At 41.3% G+C, this 25151-nt stretch overlaps 1 protein-coding gene across 2 annotated transcripts in view; it reads right to left on the bottom strand.

Moving 5' to 3' along the window:
- The window catches only part of LOC126412735 (carbonic anhydrase-related protein 10-like), a 962152-nt gene that overhangs the window by 104494 nt on the left and 832507 nt on the right, over nucleotides 1–25151 (bottom strand). For both annotated transcript variants that reach the window (XM_050082466.1, XM_050082467.1), the window contains exon 6: nucleotides 1368–1434. In XM_050082466.1, coding sequence (XP_049938423.1) covers nucleotides 1368–1434 — 67 coding nt within the window. The remainder of the gene's footprint in view (nucleotides 1–1367; nucleotides 1435–25151) is intronic.

Raw genomic sequence — 25151 nt, 5'->3', positions numbered from 1 at the left:
GTCACAGAGTGTCTGGACATTCTGTTTTGGTCCACCTACTGCTTTGACATAAGACCAAAATTTCTTAGGATTTTCTGCCTAGTCAGTACATAGAACTTTACTTTCGAATTCATTTGAACGCCTCTCGCATACCCCTCCTCACACTACATTTCGCTTCGAGTAATTTTTGTTTGTCTGCAAGGCTTTGGCTATGTTTATGTTTGCTGTGAAGTTCCCTTTGCTTCCGCAGCAGTTTTCTAACTCGGTTGTTGAACCACGGTGGCTCTTTTCCATCTCTTACGATCTTGCTTGGCACATACTCATCTAACGCACAGACTAGGGACGAATAGGAGTCTATGACTTCATCAAGGCGTAGGGAGAGTTTGATTGGCGAAGGTCAATCCAGATAGAACGAGAGTTATCTTATTTGTCAGCAGCGAGCGGCACAGACAGCAGTCATCGCAGCTCAAGGTATTGTGCGCTACAGCTTTTGCAAGCCCCATATTTCCTCCACAACAGTACACTTCACTGCATTTCTCAGGTGACAGCCTCGACCATACCTAGCAACATTCTAACGGATAATTATTCAAGTTGAGTAGGTGCGGCTCTCAGCCATTCTACCAAGTCAATAACAATCTTAAACTTTGTATAGAAATTTCGTTAGCGAATCCTATCCTTGAGAGGTAACTTTACATTCTGAAAAGAACCCGGAAATAACTTGTTCAATTCATAACTAAAGGTGCCATTGTGATTTCTCAGAATTTTAGCAAAATAAATAATAATTTTCGTTAGTTTCATGTTTATCTTACACTAACTAGCACTACTCCAGTACCAAGTATCCCACTAGTGACATAAGAAATTTTGTGAATTTTTGCGTCATTTCCTTACAGCGGGCAAGTCCAGAAGATATTTATTGCTGAAAGTTTTTCAGGCATTTCTCTTTAGAACGTTAGGAGCGTCTGTCTGACTTCTGTAGAAGTGTGGGGGTGGAAATTGGATCTTGCAGGAGCCACAGGGTAAAGGGTACATCTCAGAATAATCCGTTGCGCAGAATGACAGAATAGCACCCACATGCTCACAACGTATAGAGATTATTTTGATACAGAAATTATTTTGCTCTATGCACGACATATTTCAATGGTGTTATTTCAAATTGACAAATGGATATACAGTTTGCTTCCAGATGATGATAATTAAAAGGAAAGCAAAAATGTTGCTACTCCTTAGTTGATTTACTATCTTAACTTTACTTTGAAGTTTGTGAGCTCCACACTCCGTCAGTAAGCCTCAGCTGATTGAAATGCCGACGCTAATCTGCCCTTTGTTGTAAAGTTATATTTTCTGGACAGAACAGTTTAGAGGCAAGCCACAATGCGTGTCGCACTCACCCTTGAAGCGGATGTGGCCGAATGTGCTGGTGATGATCCGCAGCTCAGTCGTCGGCGACTCGGATACCTGCAAAAGGAGACGCCTTTGTGAATTTGATGCTGAAACTGAGCCTAAATAATGAAATGTGTAAGATTATCAACGTGAGTACTGAAAGAAATCCGTAAAATTTCAGTTACACGATAAATAACACAAGTCTAAAGGCTGCCAATACCGCTGTACACGTAGGGAGTGTAATCAAATGGCTCTGAGCACTATGGGACTTAACATCTATGGTCATCAGTCCCCTAGAACTTAGAACTACTTAAACCTAACTAACCTAAGGACAGCACACAACACCCAGCCATCAAGAGGCAGAGAAAATCCCTGACCCCACCGGAATCGAACCCGGGAACCCGGGCGCGGGAAGCGAGAACGCTACCGCACGACCACGAGATGCGGGCGGAGTGTAATCGCAAACAACGTAAATGTTGAGGGGAACGCGAACAGAAGACTTATTGGCGGAACACTCAGACAATGCGACAGATTGACAAAAGAGATTGCCTACACTTCCGTCCTTTGCCGAGAGTACCGCACTGCTGTATGGGATCCTTACGAGATGGAGTCTCTGCAGGATATATTTTAACGATCAGCCTACTCCTTCGGGAATTTATTTGAAGGATTTTGAAACTATAATGAACTGTTTAAACCATGACAGTACTGAGCTTACTCCTGAAGAAAGAACTGTTTGGAATAAATCATTGAGTTTCTTCGCAGACAAGAAATGAGGGTTGGGAAGAAAAGAAAGATGGTAAAGTTGTTGTTGTTGTGGTCTTCAGTCCTGAGACTGGTTTGATGCAGCTCTCCGTGCTACTCTATCCTGTGCAAGCTTTTTCATCTCTGAGTAACTACTGCAACCTACATCCTTCTGAATCTGCTTAGTGTATTCATCTCTCGGTCTCATTCTACGATCTTAACCCTCCACGCAGCCCCCCAATACTAAATTGGTGATCCCTTGATAATTCAGAACATGTGCTATCAACCGATCCCTTCTTCTAATCAAGTTTTGCCACAAGCTCCTCTTCTCCCCAATTCTATTCAATACCTCCTCATTAGTTATGTGATCTATCCATCTAATCTTCAGCATTCTTCTGTAGCACCACATTTCAAAAGCTTCTATTCTCTTCTTGTCCAAATAATTTATCGTCCATGTTTCACTTCAATACATGGCTACACTCCATACAAATACTTTCAGAAACGACTTCCTGACGCTTAAATCTATACTCGATGTTAACAAATTTCTCTTCTTCAGAAACGCTTTCCTTGCCATTGACAGTCTACATTTTATATCCTCTCTACTTCGATCATCATCAGTTATTTTGCTCCCCAAATAGCAAACCTCCTTTACTACTTTCTCATACCCTAATCTAATTCCCTCAGCATCACCCGAGTTAACTCGACTACATTCCATTATCCTCGTTTTGCTTTTGTTGATGTTCATCTTATATCCTCCTTTCAAGACACTGTCAATTCCGTTCAACTGCTCTTCCAAGTCCTTTGCTGTCTCTGACAGAATTACAATGTCATCGGCGAACCTCAAAGTTTTTATTTCTTCTCCCGGGATTTTAATACGTACTGCGAATTTTTCTTTTGTTTCCTTTACTGCCTGCTCAATATACAGATTGAATAACATCTGGGCGAGGCTACAACCCTGTCTCACTCCCTTCCCAACCACTGCTTCCCATTCGTGCCGTAAAAACATGCTAGAAAAAGGAGAGACGATATGGACGTCAGAGCTACTAAGATAGAGACAGGAGACCTAATTTCAGTAAATATCTGTGAGCCAGTTAAGCAAATAACTTCTAAGATCTCAAAATTCTTTCACAAGTACCATATATCATCGGAAGTGGTGGACATAAGCCACATTAATGCCTACTATCTAATTTTTCCAAAACCTATGAAAAAATTCGATATATGAAACATTGTGCGCATAAATTTGTACAAGGGGGCAGTTGTCCAGGGTAGTTAATCCCTGGGGAATGAATACTCTTCATGAATCAATTGCTTGCAAAACAAAGGGCTCCAAGTCACTCAGAGTTATTTTCTACTTTCATTCTTCTTCAAGTCGTCCTGCAGTTTGTTAAAAATATATTTTACTACATTTTTATCTCTCTTGCAAATAAAATTTTTTTGTTGATTATGGAGTACATGAGTAGTTAAGCACATCACGTCTTCAATATGCTATCAGTAAGTAACAGGAGTATTTTGTGTAACTGGATTTTCCATATGATGGAAATTTGTCTATGGAAGGTAGTATCTCATCTTAATTTAGATCTTACACATGATGAAGGACGTCATTAATTAGTAAATACATATCTATATACTTATATATGCATACTTATTCACTTGGTAAATAAATGACTTATAAATGGAGTTCATCCACTACGTAAATATGAAACCAAGAGTGTATATAGAAAGTCAGTGAATAATGGCACACAAATTAGTTGTGTCATAATGAGATTATATGGGTCAACATTGAATTCTGGAAGAGATTGTGACTCTGAGTATAAAGTAGGAGGAAAGTGTAGAAGGGATATGTCGTACTGATATTCTGTAATTTATGAATACTATTATGCCTAGGGACAATAGCGGATGTAATTATTCATTATTTGACAACGTGAATAATTTTCTTGTAACTACCTAGGAATAAGTAAAGTATGAATCTTGGCAAGAGTAAGAAACAGAATAAGTTTAATCATTTACAGTATGGTAAAACAGTGTAAAAAATTGAAGAGCTGTAATGTTGCTAACTGCAGTGGATACTCAAAGCAGGATGGACGATTAAAATGACAAACAAATACCAAACAGAACATATAGCGAATCATAATTCTGCAATTTGTGTCAGCAAAAAGTGAAAGAATTTAATTACAGTAGCGATGATGATATAAATTGAATCTGCTAATACATGAAAACCAGTTTACAACAAAGAACAAAGTTACAGAAGACAGTAAAAGTAAATTGCTCAGAGAAGCTGTAGGCATGAGGGACGTTCCACTGAAAGAGACATCAAGATGCAGTGTCAAGTTTGTGTTTGATGTTGAACAATAATCAACTTAACCAAAGATAATGTGGAAGTATGGAAAAAAATATCATTTAACTATACAAGAGAGTAGCTGTAGTATCTATTATTGGTTGTGATAACAAAGAGTAGACTAACAGTCTTTGGGTGAGCACTAACAGGTGAAACTTAGTAACAAGCATTTTACAGTTCCCAGAATTTTTAATTAAAATTTTGGATGAAATTCTAGTGAACAGTCTTGGATATAAAACAGCGTAATTTTATTTAAATTTTGTTGTTTATAATGAGGAGGCAGAAACTTGACTTTGTTTTCCTTTATTTAAACTCGTTTAAAACAATTTATTCAGTTAAAATCTGTTTATCAAACTAAAATTTTGTAATATAAGATTGATAATTTTTAAGTAAATACTTTGAGCTAAAATTAACTTCCAAAACATGTATTTCAGCTGTTTAGATTAAGTGATGTTTATTTGCAATTTCTTTGATGAAAGTAGTAAGTATAAGATTTCCTTACTTATATATGGATGTGATAACATATGAATGATGTGTTTTCTGTATTTTCATAGATTTGTATTTTTTCAGTACTTTGTTACTAATTAAGGTACAAGAGTTCTTATCATTTGTTTAATTGTACAATTTCCATTCATCAGGTTACCTTCCATTCGGTAAGTGGGTGCACTTAGCGACTGTTATGTGACTGGCCGAGCGGTTCTAGGCGCTACAGTCTGGAACCGCGCGACCGCTATGGTCGCAGGTTCGAATCCTGCCTCGGGCATGGATGTGTGTGATGTCCTTAGGTTAGTTAGGTTTAAGTAGTTGTAAGTTTTAGGGGACTGATGGCCTCAGATGCTAAGCCTCATAGTGCTCAGAGCCATTTGAATTTGTTATGTGACTCATAAATAATAGAGAGCAGCAATCAGTCGTCCTTTTTTTAGATTTTATCACGAAAATCCATATTTCGGCTATTAGCTAGCAATTCTCAATGCACTATTTTATATTTTCAATAGATGTAAGTCCCTGTTATTCGGGCGTCAGTCACAGTTTCATTCAATACTAGTCAAAGAACAGTGACTGAAGCCCGAACATCAGGGACTTACATGCACTGACAACAGAAAATAGTGCACTGAGAATGGCTAGCTACTAGCCGAAATTTTGATTTGTCTAATAAAATCTAAAAAAGGACGACTGATTCCTGCACTCTATAATTTATAAATTTCCATTCAATTGCATTTCAGAAGTAATAATTTATCTATCATATATTTAATACTTTATTTGTAATTATTTCACTATGTAGTAATGAGATTAACGATTGCATTACAACACAAACAGATACAACGTTCTAGCGGCGCCTGTGACACGCAGAAAGATAGGTGCTGATTGTGTTAAACTAGTATCTACTCTTTTTTATCACACCAGGTTTAGAATTGCAATATAGAATTGTAACATAAAATTTCAGCTAAACGAATTTTATCAATAGACACATATTAAATGTAATTTTAACATCACTAGGTAACTTCTACACACTATTTGTTAAAAACAACAGAGATTGAGCCACACTTCTAGGTTCATCTGTAAAATCTTTGTAACTCTTATGCAGCGTGTGAAGCAGGTTAGCCAGTGTTCCCTGCCGAAAATCCACACTGAACAGGAGGGAGATGTGTAACGACATAGCTATGTCAAGACAGTAGCACACACTTAATGTCATTCACTTGCAAAACATAGAAGCACAACATGAAGTTCATTTGTGAGTTTATTAATCTCAATCCATAATATGATGTGGAATACTGCGAAATATGCATCACGGTTCTGAGACTGTAACCAGTAACGCCATGTGTTTGGAGTGTAAGGAAGTGTTTTACTTAAATACTGTCTTTTCTGTCCAAACATTTTAACGTACCCAGATAATTTATTTGTGAAATCAATTGTTTCAAAAGTTAAACCACACTGAAAAGTAGAACGTGTGTCAAAGAGAAACAGGTAAATGAAACATTTACTGTCCTTGTTCCAGAAACTGAATTAGTCAGGCAGAGGCTTCCACTACCGTAACAACTTTCAGAGTAAACGTATGTGGCAGATGGTTCGTTGCGGAAAATGGGTCTGCTCTTTGTGAAACTGTCAGCGTTCTGTGATGATGGATGAAATACGCGAGGAGTAATATTAATAACGTGGCAATGTATAGACGTACTGCAAGAAGAGATGTGTCAATATGCATAGCAGTAAACGAAACGAGGACGGGCATGGAAATTATCTGCCACTGAAAAGTGACGTTACAGCAAAATTCTAGCTGAATGTTATTTACTTGTAAACTACAGTTTATCACTGAGGGTTTGCGTTCACATTCTGAAATTTAAAAAAAAAAATTAAGGACAGTGTAAACAACTTACTTCTTATGTTAAGTATTCCCACAACCCTTCATTACAAATAATTTTGGCACTTAAGTATAAACTTTCGATAGGAGCATGCTGTTTCTGCCTTTGCAGTAAGCTATTCAGCACTATGATATCTGTGTGTGTAGTTATATTGACTAGTTCTTGAATAGTATTTCAATGTATGTGCATGATGGAGCGAATACTTGCAGTTATTACGTTACAAGATTATTATACGATCAAGTGAAGCAATCTAACACGTCGCTATCTACTCCGAGCCGAACTTGCGTTTAGGGTACTTGTATCGTTACCTTTTACTTACAGTCTGTCAATACTTCTACATAAAAGTAGGATAATATTTTCGCACATAGTCAAATTTTGTTATGACTCGGCGTCGGGTGTTCAGATATCTTCACGATCATATTTTTAAGAAATTAACATATTGCATAATAAATCCCGTAAGCCACATAATAGAGACAAGGCCTGTCTACGTAGTAGCTAGTGCTATCTTCACCACTGGCGATCGTGGCATTCACCGAATAACAAACAAGTTCCAGAATGAAATTTTATCTCTGCAGCAGAGTGTGGGCTGATATGAAACTTCCTGGCGGATTAAAACTGTGTGCGAGACCGAGCTTCGAACTCGGGACTTTTGCCTTTCTCGGGCAAGTGCTCTACCATCTAATCTACCCAAGCACGACTCACGACCCGTACACACAGCTTCAATTCCGCCAGTACACAGTCTCCTACCTCCCAGACTTCACAGACACTCTCTTGCAGATCTTGCACTACTAACGCGCCTGGAAGAAATGATATTGCACAAACATGGCGTAGCCACACCATGAGGGGATGTTCCCAGACTGGAACTTCCACTCTTCAGCGGAGTGTGCGCTGGTATGAAACTTGCTGGTAGATTAAAACTGTGTGCCGGACCGAGACTCGAACTCGGGACCTTTTCCTTTCACGGGCAAGTGCTCTACTATCTGAGCTAACACCTTAACAAACAAATTTACAGGACGTTCCCCTACGGTGCGTCAGCATAAAAGTCACGTTTGCACCTAAGGGGCGGTCTAGATGCAGGCGCTGGCGCCTTTGACTTTCTGTAGTGTCACTGGACGATGTCTTTTTCGTCGTAATTGAAGTGCAGCTACTCATGACTGTCTCGTGTGGGCTTTAATTGTCGTATGGCCGAGAAATTTGGTAGATACGCTAATGCGTTTGTGAATCCAAAAATTAAAAATAATTTTTCTCCAGCGTCGATCAGTTCCATATTAACGCGTTAGAAAATCTATTAAGTTACGCAGCCATGTAAAAATTACAGCACACATGTGTTCTCTGTGAGTAGCTACACATTATTATAAACACTTCAGTCTATATTTTCTAAGTAGCATATAAGGGTGTTGCAGGAAATTCGACACGTCGAGTCAGTTCCGAGTTAATTAGCATTCGAGATAGCTGATCAGGCTTTGTGTGCGCAAATTAAAGCAATCAGCAAGCCAGATACAAGCGGTGCCAGTTGTTCTCCTAGCGTAGATGATTATCCGCTAGTTTGCTCAGTTTTTGGTTCGGGTTCCATTCTTACTACCGTCCCAACTCCAGTTTTTATTTCTCTCTCGTGTTCGGATTTAGGAAACCAAAGGAAGAACATGTTCTGCGACACCGTCTCTGGCGGGCCACTTGAACCTGCCCGTGCAAGAACTTGAACTGGCTGACTTCAATACTAATTGACTCGGAACCAGAGCGACGTGTCGATTTTTTTTTCAACAACTATGTTTCAGCACAATTTACCCTCAAACACCATTACAAAGTTCTCAGAGTGTTTCTGACCACCACGTTCTTCTTCCCGTTCTTTGGTATCAGGGAGACAAAAGAAAGAGGACCCAGCTGAATTATAATTATCGTCTCGTCTGTGGTCTCTGTAACCTTAGGCTTTACTTACTAATTGTTATTCTCTTACATATTTACTTCTAAAATTTCAGATCTATTCGTAGCTGCGATGGAAGCGGAAAAGAAACAGATATCACGTGGACTTCAGTGGATTAGCCTACATATTTTAGTTGGGTGTGTCGCTGACGTTCCTTTCACATTTATTTTATTGATGTAGTAGTCTACCACACTCAAGATAAGCTACATGCGCCTGAAATGTGATACACCCTTGGGTATTTGAGACGTCGATCATCTTGTACATTACTAAGATGTGATATCACATAGGAGAAGTGAAACACACTGGATACCATGTTTCTGACGGAGTCTACTAATCTTTCCACTACCGAACACTCCCTGCAATATAATCATGAAATAGCATATGACGAACCTGGTATCGGGATGCAAACGTCAAGTTTCTGGGACAGTGGCTTTAAGATATAGAATATGTCGGAAAACAAATAACAAAGAAGATGACTGTACTGTTCGTCGAAATATCATGCAAATTAATGGAATTAACGAGTCGGCTGAACACCCGAAAGCAAACAATTAATGAATAACGACGAGCAAACCTGGTAAATCACATGCTGTAACATTACTCACGTCACAGTAAGAAGGAAATTCATGACGACTGATTTCTCTTTACATATCTTCTTTAGTTCCATTTGCTTCAAAGATTGGTAGTAAGATTCTGCTCCTTCGAACTACTCTCCATACGTTCACATTAACTGAAAAATGAAAGCAGTTTAGTCATAGCAGGTCTTCGTTTTGAATGCACTCCTGGTGCTAGAGAAGAATGTATTTTTTAGTCTTACGGGTGATTGTGTGACACAGTGTGCGCACTCGCGGACTTGGTACGGTTTGTCTCTCGGGTAACCTAAGCCACACAAGGAACTAGTATTACAAATACATCACCTAATTTCAAGTCTGTCGACCTTTGTGTTTTGTGACGGTATTAAGAAAGACTTCGCCAATAAGTATTACAACTCATTTAGGATCAGTTTGTAACAATACAAAACAGTGCCTTAAAATCATCACTTCATACAATTTTGCAATATTAATATTTTTTCTGAATATGAAAGAATGTATTCAATATTTTATTAGTAATGCGCATTTGTAATGATATATTCAAAAACAATATTGTAAAATTTTCAAGTAGGAATACGCTGGCCAAGTCAGGGACTTTGCGCCGTGTAAATTCCATAGAGTCTGTTAAGAGTATACCACTAGCATTTTTGAGCCATGAGTGCGCGCCGACAGAGAGGCAAGAGCTGAGATTTGCAACTGTACAACGGCATGAGCGGAAGGTAGCCGTGCTGGATTGTTTGCTGGAGTGCGTTTTCGGTGTGGTATATAAAGTGAGGCAAGGCATTATATGTGTTTAATGAGAGAGCATATATCTAGGTCACAGTACATGTTGTAATGAATAGGATGTGGAAAACAAAATACCGGAACAAGAGCACTGTGTGGCCAAAGCTAATGCAATCTACTCGTTATTGAAACAAGTATTATGATTATTTATCATTGCAACGAAACAAATTAAGCCACATAATCCGCAAACCGGCACAAGGCAGTACCATTTAGCGGTGTAGCTTTGTATAAAGCTTGCCAGTGTCATAGGATCATCTTAAGTGAACACTGCAGTAATTTTGTAGACCTTTAATCAGCTTCATTGTTACTGGTGTCCCCATGTCGTTTACTACAGTAGGATCCGTTCCCTTCGTCACTATTACGACCGAATCACACTTTATTACAATAAATATTTCATTTGGAAGAAAATCCGCATGCCATTATAATTTAAACTTAATTAAAAACGAGAAATAACAGTAATTAACTGAAAGTCACGTTGCATTGTAGCTCATTTAATTGCATTTTATAATGACAACTACAGGTTTCGAGACAGGTGTTTATATTTTTTTTTTCTTTTGAACAATATTATCTTCCACAGAAATTTAGAACACTTACTTAAGCGCCATTTATAGAAAATAGTGGTTATATTTTTCAAATAATGCAATCCACAGCCACAGAGCTCGACGATCATTAACATTGATAAATTAATTTTCGTTGTGTGTACAGACTGTTCTGTTCTGTTTGCTGTTATATGATCATGGCGTTAACTATTTCATGCTCCCTTGGTTCTCGATGCCACAATTCCTTGTAATGCCCTTTCTCGGAGTTTTACTGTGTGGTTTCAATCTTAGGATGTCTTTCCCGCACACCATTTTCAAACGAAGCATGGCTATATTGTGGTGCCATTTCTAAAGTGGTGAAAACCGAGGCGCTATCTCGTATTAGTCTCAGTCTTTATATAACTTGTCAATGGTAATAAATCACCCTGAAAAAAAAAATTACATCTGCAAAGTATTTCACGATTTCTATTAGAAGAAAATGACAGCAATACAATCGCTTTAAAACTCCGTACAAACAAAACCCCACATATTAATGAAGTGCTAGGGATACTGCCTCACTTGTACGAAAATTATGGGTAACTCCATCGGCCTCAGTGGCACCTCCGTTCCAAGTCTACTAATTTTCCTCTCGCACATAGACTCGTTGCTGGAGACATATGGGCTCATAGTGACCGGCCAGTAAATTCTGTGAACCGCTGCCGTTTTATGAGTGGCCGACCATTACCTCGGGCTGCCCTCTGTAATGAGCAGCGCGATGTCTAGGGTCCCGCCACCGGCTGCCCGGAAGAAACTTCTGACGTGGCGGTGGCGGCCGCTCGCCGGATATTGCACAGTGTTTCGCGGGGCTGCTTTATGCCGCAGCACTTCCACCGCTGGCGCAGGCCGTGCATTTACATACAGATTGACTCGTGCACGGCACTGCGCAGCGACGGAAGTGTTTTAGAGACTCTAAGTGGAGGCAGCGCAAGTGGGCAAGTTTTCCTTAAGAAAGAACTTTTTATATGTCTGTAATCAGAAATGCAGTCATCTCCCGCGGAATGTGTAGAGCAGTAAAATGAACTCGTGTACGAATTGGTCATGGGCAGTCCTGATGTTTAAAAAGGACGAAGAAAAATTTTTGTGGCATTTGAGTTCCGTTACGTCAGGTTTTTAGAAATTTTGTTGTAAATAATAAATATTTATGTCTGGAAGCGCTGCCTTGACAATTCTTTTAGACATGCAAGCAAGTATTGAAAGTCTAGGCTGGCATACGATGATCACAAAATCGGTATCGATTCGCAACAGTCCATTTTGTAGTATCTCAGCCAACCGAAACTGCAGGAACCGGCTCCTCGAACATTCCTAGGCGTTACAATGAGTGTCGGTAACCGTTATCATACGAGGAGGAAAACGGCAAGTCTTCGCTGCTAATGATAAATGGGTGGAAGGTGGCCACAAGATCTGTCACCATAGGAATCTCGACGGGTAAGAAAAGATTGTGTAAATAAAATGTGGAATGGTGGGAAAGGAAAGGAAATAATGATATCAGTTGCGTGACGAGTGGAAATGTTCGCCGGATCTGGAATCGGACCGGGAATTTTCTGCTTGATAGGTAGTTTCATTTACCACTGGACCACCCGGACAAAGCGTTTACCAAACATGTGCAGCCTATCTCGACACACTCCCCGAAGCCGGCCGAAGTGGCCGTGCGGTTAAAGGCGCTGCAGTCTGGAACCGCAAGACCGCTACGGTCGCAGGTTCTAATCCTGCCTCGGGCATGGATGTTTGTGATGTCCTTAGGTTAGTTAAGTTTAACTAGTTCTAAGTTCTAGGAGACTAATGACCTCAGCAGTTGAGTCCCATAGTGCTCAGAGCCATTTGAACACTCCCCGAATAACACAAGCTCCTACCTAGCAACACCTACCTGCATGAGCGGGTCTGTTCTTTCGGACATGTTCGAAAAAACAGACACAACGCATTAATATAATCGATTCGCTTTCATGGGCAATGAATCCACAAACTTCAGTGTGGATGCACATTTACGTCAGACCTCCAGTGGGAATTTAAATTAGCGAGTATGGAGGAGATGTACAGGGAATGAGGGATGATAGGTGGCGCTAGTGGGAGTGTGTGCAAGCTGCTAGCGTGCCGAGGTAGTCCACGCATGAGGTATAAATACTGTGTCTGGGTGGCGCAGTGATTAACGCAGCTGCCTAGCAAGCAGAGGATTCCGGGTTCGCGTTCCGGTGTGGCTCACATTTGCACTCGTCGCCTCTGTTTCTGCAAAAGGTTCCGATGCAGGTGATATCAGTAGTTCATGCCCTGTCTCCACATTTTAGTTTCAATCGACACAATACAGGGTGACAATTATTAAACTATGAGAAATAAAATCGTCATAACCTCTGAAAGGTTTGCTTACGGACATTTAAACTGCGCCGTTGGCCGCCGGGCATGATGGGAATTAGTATGCGCATTTAGGGACGAAGCCCACTTTCGTTTCGATAGGTTCGTCAATAAGGTTCATTACCCGATCGTGAATCTCTTCACCCTCAACGGGTGACTGTGTGGTATGCAGTGTCCACTCTCCGAATAATGGGTACGTGAAGGTTTTCGAAGATGAGTTCATTCCTATTATCCAAAGTGACGCTGATTTGATAAGATGCGGTTCATGCAAGGTGGAGTTCGACCCCCTCGAAGCAGGAGAGTATCTGATGTCCTGGAGGAACTCTTTGGGGGCCTAATTCTGGCTCTGGGGTATCCAGAGGTACTGGCATGGACCGCGATTGGCCGCTATGTTCTCCGGATCTGAATACATACGACTCCCTTTTGTCAGGCTGTGCGAAAGACAAGGTGTGTAGCAATAGCCCCAAAACTATTGCTGAGTTGAAAACAGCCGGTCAGGAGGTCACGGACAGCATCGATGTTCCGACACTTAAGCAGCTCATCCAGAATTTCGCTATTCGTCTGCGCCACATATTCGCCAGTGATGGCAGGCATATCGAACATGTCATAACCTAAATCCGAATATCTGTAGTGACGTTTAAATATTGAATAGAGTGTGTGTACGCCGTAGTTTGTAACTAATTTACGTTTTTTTTCATATAGTTCAATAATTGTCACCCTGCATGTATCACAACTGCAGATCACACGTGGCATCTGTTCTTCCAGATATGTACGAAAGAATAAACATTATGCATTCATGCAAAGCAATGAAGTAGACGACACAAGTTCATTTTAAGTACGCATAATTTATTCAGAGTGTGCGAAATAACTGCTACGCTGTTGACAATTTGAAGCAGATGTGTCTAGCTGTAAGCATAGGCCCGACACGGGCACAGCATATTTACCATTAGAGCTAACTATTACAAACTCGGTGTAAAGATGAGCACTAACCAGCAACTAAAAGTAACCTTGAACCAGAAGACTGACGCCCAGGTGCCCGCAGCTTATGACACTGTCCTAGCGGTCTTCGTTGGACGGTTGCCTGTAGGTTTTTCATCGATTGTGATGTTCAAAGCGCTGTTCTTGGCGCCCGCATGTATCTTCGCGGCGCCGGATTTGGAAGTATCGGTAAGCTACGATACTACATCATTATTACTATTTCGGGAATCCAAGTAATGTAGTGGACTATGACATAAGAATGTAGACAGTGCGACGTACGGAGGTTTGCGTCGGTACGGGGAGCCTGCACAGGTAGCTGAAGTTGCTAAGGCGACCGTTTGCGTTAAGTGGATAATCCGGGTGCGAGCTCAATTCGGGCACAAGTTTTCTGTCACTGCAGGGCAGTAAATATGCATTTAGTACAGCTGGTGATAAGATATTCGCAGTCAGCGATTACGTTTCAAAGTGATAAATCGTATTCAGTTTTAGACGTTTGTTACTGGCAATAAGTTAAAAATTCTGCAGGCTATTTGCAAGATAAAAATCAGTTTACAGGCTGTTTTTAAGTGATTAATCGTGTATGTGCCTCCCTGAGGCTCATTTAAGTCATACGCAACCACTAAACGGCTTACATTTAAGAAAAATAAACTGTGCCGCGTGTTCACAACGTCTTTTGCCGTATCGCCTGCATCAACACTAGATTTGCCTCTGGGCCGTTGCTGGTGAACCGGGCGACTCTTGGCCGCGTAAGCACGCGTTATCTGCGGCGGATGCTGAGTGACAGGGTGGTAGCAGTCGCGACTGAAGGGAAGGGCAGCGTTCACGAGGGACGTGCGAGCGGTCCGCTTCAGCTGTGCATTGCTGGAAGGCGGTAGCCTCGCCTGTGTATTATTCTCGGCGCCATCTCGTCAGTTGGAAATTTAACTAGCAGCTACTCGACCAATGAAGGAAGCAAGTCTGCCCGGTGAACGTTTCCTACCCAAATTGTGAGCCCTTTACTCGTAATAACAGGCACTAATTCTGTACTTATACCTATGTCCTGGTTTCTTTCGTGTCTACTTGATTTTTGTATCATTATTCCAGTCCGGTATCATGAGCCAAAGGCGCTCATTTGTGTTCATTATGTAGAACACGTTTTCGCAAAATGTGGCAAACGTGCACCAAGTTTATTTAGTACACGCCAGGCATGGTCGAATTTTAGTATCTTCAAGACGTTGTACGAAGTTGCACTTTGTAAATTTCTTGGCACGATCTTCTATGTAATGCTAGCTAATTTTCCTTAAGGTGCCTTGTATCTTATTACCTATAATTTGGTGTCTTGCATTTTACAGAAATTTAAAGTTGTCACCCTCTACTAATCTTGGCATTTCATTTAAATACTGTTTAGCTCTTACTGGTGGCTCAGTTGGCTTTATATTTTGGCCCGTTGAAATTTGTGTATTGGCCTGTACTTAGCTTCAAAGCATATGGCTCTGAGCACTATGGGACTTAACTTCTGAGGTCATCAGTCCCATAGAACTTAGAACTACTTAAACCTAACTAACCTAAGGATATCACACACATCCTTGCCCGAGGCAGGATTCGAACCTGCCACCGTAGCGGTAGCGCGGTTCCAGACTGTAGCGCCTAGAACCGCTCGGCCACCTCGGCCGGCTGTACTTAACTACTGTAATGTTTAATTCCGTATATGTGTGAACGTTGCAGAGCAGATTAGCCGTTATTTGTTTGTCAGGAACTTCACCATAACGTCAGCAGTTTTGAAATTTGGCTATTAAAAGATACCTATGTTCGGTAGGCAGCTATCCAGATGATTACGTCAAGTCTATATTATTTGTTCTTTGCTGCCTGACTGAACAAGCTGCCTGTGTGATGTTATTTGTCATGCTTATATTTACCTTGTTGCCCGTTAAGCCTTGCCCATTCTGTTCCTGTATTTGACTTGCTACTGTTGTTGTTTGCTTTCTTGTCATTCAGAGGTTTGAGACTTACCTCATTTGACGTTTTTTCTGTTATCTAAATTGCATTTGATTCTATGAATTTTTTAAATGTTTAAGTAAATATAAGAAATGCCGCTTAGAGGTGAATTGTAACGTATGTTCAGTTTAACATTTGCTTGACCATTATGCTGTAAATCTCAGTATATATTAATGTATTTCTTGCTCTTTAGGAGACTTTCAAGAAAACCTGAAGAAATTCAAGTATTGTAAAACTTATTTGGATGGGCACCGGCCGTTAATTCAGTTAACCTGTACATGTCCTCACCTTAATACCACTAAAGTTTAGTGTATGTCAGATTTTTAGTAGCCTTACAATTATGTTTTGTCTTCATGGTGGTTAGTACGTTTTATTAGGATGTAGTTTGGTGAAACTGCGCAGTGTAAGTATTGGTTTCAGCAGCTGTGTTCTTCATCTATGATTGTCCATTGCATTTGCATTCCTTCATATGATAGGTAATTATCATTTGCCCTTAAGCCGTTGGTACAGTTGCTAAGAACTATTCTGAATTAGGCTGGAACTTTTATTTTCTTCACTGTAATGTACCTACTTGTAACTTAAGTTATTTTGGTTATCCAATGAGACATATCTGTAATTCTAGCTTAAGCCAATTTTGCAGTTGCTAAATTTGTTATTGCATTTTTTTACATTTTCATTTTAACAAAGAAGCCGCAAGGTAATCAGATACTTAGCAGCGACTAACAGGTTGTTAGGCTGTGATATGATAGCCCTTGATTTTTAATTAATCGAAGTGCTGCAATAGCAAAATATCAGTTTTTTTTGTGCACTTCGCTTGTCGTTTGGCCTTAAGCCGCTTTACCTGTTTGTCTCTGATCATTGGTCCTTGTTAACGAATTGTGATGGAAGATTTTATAATTTTAAAATACTTTTTGCTTACGGCGATCCCCTTAATTGTGTACGTCTCTCATTGCAAATATTTTCATCGATTTTGATAAACTGTTGTCTCAATACAGTTTGTTTCTAGACCTAGTACATTTAAGATTATATTTAAAAATGTTTTGTTAAATATCAGTTTTTTTTGTGCACTTCGCTTGTCGTTTGGCCTTAAGCCGCTTTACCTGTTTGTCTCTGATCATTGGTCCTTGTTAACGAATTGTGATGGAAGATTTTATAATTTTAAAATACTTTTTGCTTACGGCGATCCCCTTAATTGTGTACGTCTCTCATTGCAAATATTTTCGTCGATTCTGATAAACTGTTGTCTCAATACAGTTCGTTTCTAGACCTAGTACATTTAAGATTATATTTAAAAATGTTTTGCTAAATATTACGTGTTGTATGTTACTGATAAGAGATCAAATCTTTTTGTGGAAGTGGTAAAAGTTTTTGGTGACTTCCTGAGTCATAGGCAGCTTCCGGAATAACTACTGAGCCAGGTGGCGCAGTGGTTAGCACACTGGACTCGCATTCGGAAGGACGACGGTTGAATCCGGCGTCCGGCCATCCTGATTTAGGTTTTCCGTGATTTCCCTAAATCGCTCCAGGCAAATGCTGGGATGGTTCCTTCCAAAGGGCGCGGCCGATCTCCTTCCCCAACCTTCCCTAATCCGATGAGACCGATGACCTCGCTGTCTGGTCTCCTCCCCCCAAAACAATCAACCAACCGGAATAACTGAGCAAGTTATATATTGCCTGAAAAAAATGGAGGCAATTAGGAAACAGTGACGGTTCTCAATATGGCTTCGTATACATAAATCTGGCTGGTGTTTATATACATAACTTGAGTTCCAGGCCTCTGTAACAGGTAAGACGGTGAGAAGAGTGTTATTCACTTTTACTGTTATTACCAGGAGCTACAGGGTATAAGACGGGCGTGAACAGCGTCAGATATTCAGTTACCGATGTGGAAAAACAAGGAGACGTAGCAAACTCGTATGAGACAGCGTTGTCAGCTACCACTGAACTTGAAGGCACCCTCACTGTGGGTCTGCATTATGGCGGCTGGTCAATTCGTGCAGTATCCAGATTAGTAGGGCGTTCGAATGTGGCAGCAGCCCGATGTTGAACTGCGTGGGAACGTGAGGGCGGGCGTACTCGTGGTTAAGGTCCGTCTACGACGTCTGACTACCACGAGGGAGGATCGGCGTATTGTGCACCAAGTACTTGACAACTGCGCCTGCTATCCGAGCACGAGTAATGGACTCTCTGCGACGCTTTGTGTCATCCCGCATCATTAATCAGAGACCAGCAACAGCCGGACTGTGGCCATGCCTAGTCAGCTGTTAACACCACAGCACAGACGGCGGCGATCGGGGTGTTGCTGCGACTGGGAAGCGTGGACTGTCGATGAATGGCATCGCATTGTGTTCAGCGAGGTACCACAGTTCTACACTACCATGGATGACCATCGAGAATATGGTGGCGACCGGGAATCGTTTCTAGAGAGGCACAGCAGTGCCACTCCTGGCGTTGTGCTCTGGGGAGCCACTGGGTGTGACTTCAGCTCGTCAGTGCTGTCTGATGGCACAGTGGTACATCACGACCATCCTGAGTCCCCTGCTACGCGAAAGTGCTATGGTGCCATTTTCAGCAGAACAGTGATCGTGTTCACATGGCATGTAATCCTGTGAGCTATCTGCATGATGCTGAAGTGCTCCTGTAGCCAGGTTCCCGACAGAACACGTGTGGGACCAGCTCAGACGTCAAATGTGACTTGTTGCCAGTATCCGACATGTCAAATACCACTTGCAACAATCGTGGTACAGTGAGCCTCCGGAAATGGTACAACGGCCTAGTGACACCCCAGATAGATCATCGCAGGCATCCTGCCCAGCGGGGTCCAACATCATCATATTTATACATCCGACGACTGTGTAAAGACGCGAACCTCATCACATAAGATCTCAAGCCATTTAGCTTCATTTAGTTCCCTCCTTGCTTTCTTGGCGCTTTATTTGTTGTAAGGCGAGTGTGCAGTCAGAATTCGTAACACTTTGGTGATGCCGCCTACTAGATGACTGAAGATAAGTTGTTGTTGTTGTGGTCTTCAGTCCTGAGACTGGTTTGATGCAGCTCTCCATGCTACTCTATCCTGTGCAAGCCTCTTCATCTCCCAGTACCTACTGCAACCTACATCCTTCTAAATCTGCTTAGTGTATTCATCTCTTGGTCTCCCTCTACGATTTTTACCCTCCATGCTGCCCTCCAATGCTAAATTTGTGATCCCTTAATACCTCAAAACATGTCCTACCAACCGATCCCTTCTTCTAGTAAAGTTGTGCCACAAACTCCTCTTCTCCCCAATTCTATTCAATACCTCCTCATTAGTTAATGTGATTTACCCATCTAATCTTCAGGATTCTTCTGTAGCACCACATTTCGAAAGCTTCTATTCTCTTCTTGTCCATACTAGTTATCGTCCATGTTTCACTTCTATACATGGCTACACTCCATACAAATACTTTCAGAAACGACTTCCTGACACTTAAATCTATACTCGATGTTAACAAATATCTCTTCTTCAGAAACGATTTCCTTGCCATTGCCAGTCTACATTTTATATCCTCTCTACTTCGACCATCATCAGTTATTTTACTCCCTAAATAGCAAAACTCCTTTACTACTTTAAGTGTCTCATTTCCTAATCTAATTCCCTCAGCATCACCCGATTTAATTTGACTACATTCCATTATCCTTGTTTTGCTCTTGTTGATGTTTATCTTATATCCTCCTTTCAAGACACTGTTCAATCCGTTCAACTGCTCTTCCAAGTCCTTTGCTGTCTCTGACAGAATTACAATGTCATCGGCGAACCTCAGAGTTTTTACTTCTTCTCCATGAATTTTAATACCTACTCCGAATTTTTATTATGTTTCCCTTACTGCTTGCTCAATATACAGATTGAATAACATCGGGGAGAGGTTACAACCCTGTCTCACTCCTTTCCCAACCACTGCTTCCCTTTCATGCCCCTCGACTCTTATAACTGCCATCTGGTTTCTGTACAAATTGTAAATAGCCTTTCGCTCCCTGTATTTTACCCTGCCACCTTTAGAATGTGAAAGACAGTATTCCAGTCAACATTGTCAAAAGCTCTCTCTAAGTTTACAAATGCTACAAACGTAGGTTTGCCTTTTCTTAATCTTTCTTCTAAGATAAGTCGTAAGGTTAGTATTGCCTCGCGTGTTCCAACATTTCTACGGAATCCAAACTGATCTTCCCCGAGGTCCGCTTCTACCAGTTTTTCCATTCGTCTGTAAAGAATTCGCGTTAGTATTTTGCAGCTGTGACTTATTAAACTGATAGTTCGGTAATTTTCACATCTGCCAACACCTGCTTTCTTTGGGATTGGAATTATTATATTCATCTTGAAGTCTGAGGGTACTTCGCCTGTCTCATACATCTTGCTCACCAGATGGTAGAGTTTTGTCAGGACTGGCTCTCCCAAGGCCGTCAGTAGTTCTAATGGAATGTTGTCTACTCCCGGGGCCTTGTTTGGACTCAGGTCTTTCAGTGCTCTGTCAAACTCTTCACGCAGTATCGTATCTCCCATTTCATCTTCATCTACATCCTCTTCCATCTCCATAATATTGTCGTCAAGTACATCGCCCTTGTATAAACCCTCTATATACTCCTTCCACCTTTCCGCCTTCCCTTCTTTGCTTAGAACTGGGTTGCCATCTGAGCTCTTGATATTCATACAAGTGGTTCTCTTTTCTCCAAAGGTCTCTTTAATTTTCCTGTAGGCAGTATCTGTCTTACCCCTGGTGAGACAAGCCTCTACAACCTTACATTTGTCCTCTAGCCATCCCTGCTTAGCCATTTTGTACTTCCTGTCGATCTCATTTTTGAGACGTTTGTATTCCTTTTTGCCTGCTTCATTTACTGCATTTTTATATTCTCTCTTTTCATCAATTAAATTCAATATTTCTTCTGTTACCCAAGGATTTCTATTAGCCCTCGTCTTTTTACCTACTTGATCGTCTGCTGCTTTCACTACTTCATCCCTCAGAGCTACCCGTTCTTCTTCTACTGTATTTCTTTCCCCCATTCCTGTCAATTGTTCGCTTATGCTCTCCCTGAAACTCTCTACAACCTCTCGTTCTTTCAGTTTATCCACGTCCCATCTCCTTAAATTCCCACCTTTTTGCAGTTTCTTCAGTTTCAATCTGCAGTTCATAACCAAGGGATTGTGGTCAGAATCCATATCTGCCCCTGGAAATGTCTTACAATTTAAAACCTGGTTCCTAAATCTCTGTCTTACCATTATATAATCTCTCTGAAACCTTTTAGTATCTCCAGGATTCTTCCAGGTATACAACCTTTATTTATGATTCTTGAACCAAGTGTTAGCTACGATTAAGTTATGCTCTGTGCAAAATTCGACCAGGCGGCTTCCTCTTTCATTTCTGTCCCCAAATCCATATTCACCTACTATGTTTCCTTCTCTCCCTTTTCCTACACTCGAATTCCAGTCACCCATGACTATTAAATTTTCGTCTCCCTTCACTACCTGAATAATTTCTTTTATCTCGTCATACATTTCATCAATTTCTTCATCATCTGCAGAGCTAGTTGGCATATAAACTTGTACTACTGTAGTAGGCATGGGCTTTGTGTCTATCTTGGCCACAATAATGCGTTCACTATGCTGTTTGTAGTAGCTAACCCGCACTCCTATTTTTTTATTCATTATTAAACCTACTCCTGCATTAGCACTTATAATTCCGTTTACTTGCTTACGTTTAGCTCCGCAAACCGAGGAAGGGTATGAGGAGTGCAATATGGTCTCACACTCAAAGAAGGGAAAAATCCGATCTACACTTTCTAGTGGTAACACTTCAGGCGGCCAACGTCGGTGGGGGCTGAATGTCTCCCAGAATAAGGAGTCAAATTCTGTCAACTGACTACGGTCTCCTTGCAGGGCGGAGGAGCGAACAGATGTTGGGAACACCCTTCCTCTTGGTGGGGAAGCTACCCGCGAAGGTGCATGAGCGACCAAGGCCATCGGCATGGAGATGTGGAAAGCAACTGGAAACTACCGCATTAAATATCCTTTAAGATATCCAGTCAGTCGCAACAAAAGCAAAATGTAACAACGTCTGTATCCTTAGCAATCATGGGTTTAGGAGCCGCAACTCTTGCAGGAGAAGTGGCGAAGCTTTTCATGTCGTTATTCCACGATATGCTTCAGAGAAGGACCGGGAACACCATAAAAAAAGAAAAGATAAATTTGACATTGACACATTCAGTGTGTTAACTCTGTTAACTTTGGAAAACTGGAGGAATTCCAGAAGATAAGGAGAAAGTGTCAACTGCATATTCTAGGACTATATGAGACAAGATGAGTTGGAATAGTAACTTTAGACCAGAAGATTTCAGAATAATTCGAAGTGGAAACCGAAAATCAAGGGAAAAGGAGTAGCTATTGTATTAACAAAGAAATGGGTACATAATGTAATGAAAACCTAACATGTGAGAGACTGGATACTCATGAAGAAGTTATAAGGTAGGCCAACTTGCATAAAAAAATTCAAGTATATTTACTAACAACAAATATCAGCGATGAAAAAACTGAAAAAAAATTATGGCACCATCGAAGAGTTCGTAGAAATAACAGACAAAAGAGAAAGGTCTCCTCACTGGAGATTTTAACACGACTATAGGCACACAAGACAACCACAAACGTGCCAGTAGGTTCGGATTGGAAAGAATGAGCTCTACATCTACATCTACATTTATACTCCGCAAGCCACCCAACGGTGTGTGGCGGAGGGCACTTTACGTGCCACTGTCATTACCTCCCTTTTCTGTTTCAGTCGCGTATGGTTCGCGGGAAGAACGACTGTCTGAAAGCCTCCGTGCGCTCTCGAATCTCTCTAATTTTACATTCGCAGGAGAGACTGGATACTCATGAAGAAGTTATAAGGTAACGCAACTCGCATAACAAAAATTCAAGTATATTTACTAACAACAAATACCAGCGATGAAGAAACTGAAAAAAATTATGGCACCATCGAAGAGTTCATAGAAATAACAGACAAAAAACAAGAGCTGAGAAAGAATATTTAGAATAACCTGAAAGGGTTATTAGAAATACATGTTATAAAACTCCAAAGATAACGTGTTACATGTGGAAGACAATTCCACGAGTGTTCCGTGAATATCAGGAATCCGGTAAAACATCAAATCTCCTACATCGCTGCGGCCGGAAAAAGATCCTGCAAGAGCGGGACCAACGACGACTGAAGAGAATCGTTCAACGTGACAGAGGTGCAACCCTCTGGGAAATTGCTGCTGATTTTAGTGCTAGACCATCAACAAGTGTCAGCGTGCGAACCATTCAACGAAACATCATCGATATGGGCTCTCGGAGCCGAAGACCCACTTGTTTACCCTTGATGACTGTACGACACAAAGGTTTACGCCTCGCCTGGGCCGGTCAACACCGACATTGGACTGTTGATGACTGGAAACATGTTGCCTTGGCGGACGGGTCTCGTTTCAAATTGTATTGAGCGGATGGACATGGAAACAACCTAATGAATCCATGGACCTTTCATGTTAGCAGGAGACTGTTCAAACTGGTGGAGGCTCTGTAACGGTGTGGGGCCTATGCAGCTGGAGTGATATGGGACCTCTGATACGTTTAGATACGACACTGACGGATGACACGTACGAAGCATCCTGTCTGATCACTTGCATTCATTCGTGTCCATTGTGCATTCCGACGGACTTAAGCAATTCCAGCAGGACAATATTACAGCCCACACGTCCAGTATTGCTACAGAGTGGCTCCAGGAACACTCTTCTGATTTTACACCCTTCCGCTGGCCACCAAACTCCCCAGGCATAAACATCATTCAGCATTTCGGGGATGCCTTGCAAAGTGCTGTTCATAAGAGATCGCCATCCCCTCGTACTCTTAACGAATTTATGGACAGCCCTGCAGGATTCGTGTGTTCACTTCCCTCTTTGAGTACTTCATACATTAGTCGAGGTGTTGCCACGTCGTGATGTGGCACTTGTGCGTGCCAGCGGGGGCCCTACACGATAGTAGGCAGGTGTGGCAGTTTCTTTGGTTCTTCAGTGTATGGTTGATTGTGCAGTAGTAAAGCAGAGGCAGAGGAACCAAGTGACTTCTAGTCATAGTTACCCAGGGGATAATATGGATAGTGACCACACACGTGCTGTGAGCAAGTGCCACGTTACATTTAAGAATGATCAACTGAAATATCCACAAAAATGGAGGCAATATAAACTGAAGGATGCTGAGATTATGTAGGCGGTGCCACTTTGGTCCTCCCTACATGGGGACAAGCTCCGGGTTATTAACCATCTCCCAGGGGCTTGGACGCCCTTCTCTCGGCCCTCTCGCCATGAGATCATTCTAGCTAGGTTGCGTATCAGGCACTGTCTTTTTAACCATCGCCACTTGTTGTTAAGTGGGGCTCCCTCACCACTTTGTGTTCATTGCGCTCAACCTTCGACGGTACGTCATTTCCTGACGGAATGCCTTTCTTTTAACCACTAACGATCTCGTTTGTGTTTGCCGTCTATCTCTCGTTTTAACGAACGACGCGTTATAACAATATGGCGAAGGACATTTAATTTTTAGTTCCGGAGTGTAGATAAGTATGGTCGACGTATAATTATGAAGTTTTGCATTAAAAGTGCAGATTCGGATGTATTAATATTAGCAGCACCCGCGCAGAATAGTTCAACAAAAAGTAAGCAATTTGTCTACATCATGATTAGACCAATGAAAGTATTGCTTCACCTGTGACTGAAAGGTTGATAACAACGTTCACTTAACGAATGGACTTCAGTCAGCATATTAACATTCCATAGTAGATATCTTGAGTATGGATACGATGGGAAGAAATAACTAGTTTGCTATAAGAGATACACTAATGCAAAACTTATTTGTTCACAGTGAAAAAAAAATACATGCTGATAATGATCGTATTGGGGACATGTACTACTAGATACCAGGACTATGCACGACTACATGTAGGCGGATGTAGGCACTAGTCATATAACAAACACCGTTGTTCAACCTATGAGAAGTGACTGCACTGAGGCGCTACAAATAGTTAGGTGCCTTATACAATGAGCGCTTTTACAATGACTTTCTGACGCAGCTGAAATCTGTACTTCGGGACGAAGCTGTTAGGGATACTATTTCTGAATTTAAATACTGTTTCTTTCACT

Source organism: Schistocerca serialis, chromosome 7 (genome assembly GCF_023864345.2).
Source record: "Schistocerca serialis cubense isolate TAMUIC-IGC-003099 chromosome 7, iqSchSeri2.2, whole genome shotgun sequence".
Classification (NCBI taxonomy): Eukaryota; Metazoa; Arthropoda; class Insecta; order Orthoptera; family Acrididae; genus Schistocerca; species Schistocerca serialis.
This window is presented reverse-complemented; position numbering and strand designations above follow the sequence as displayed.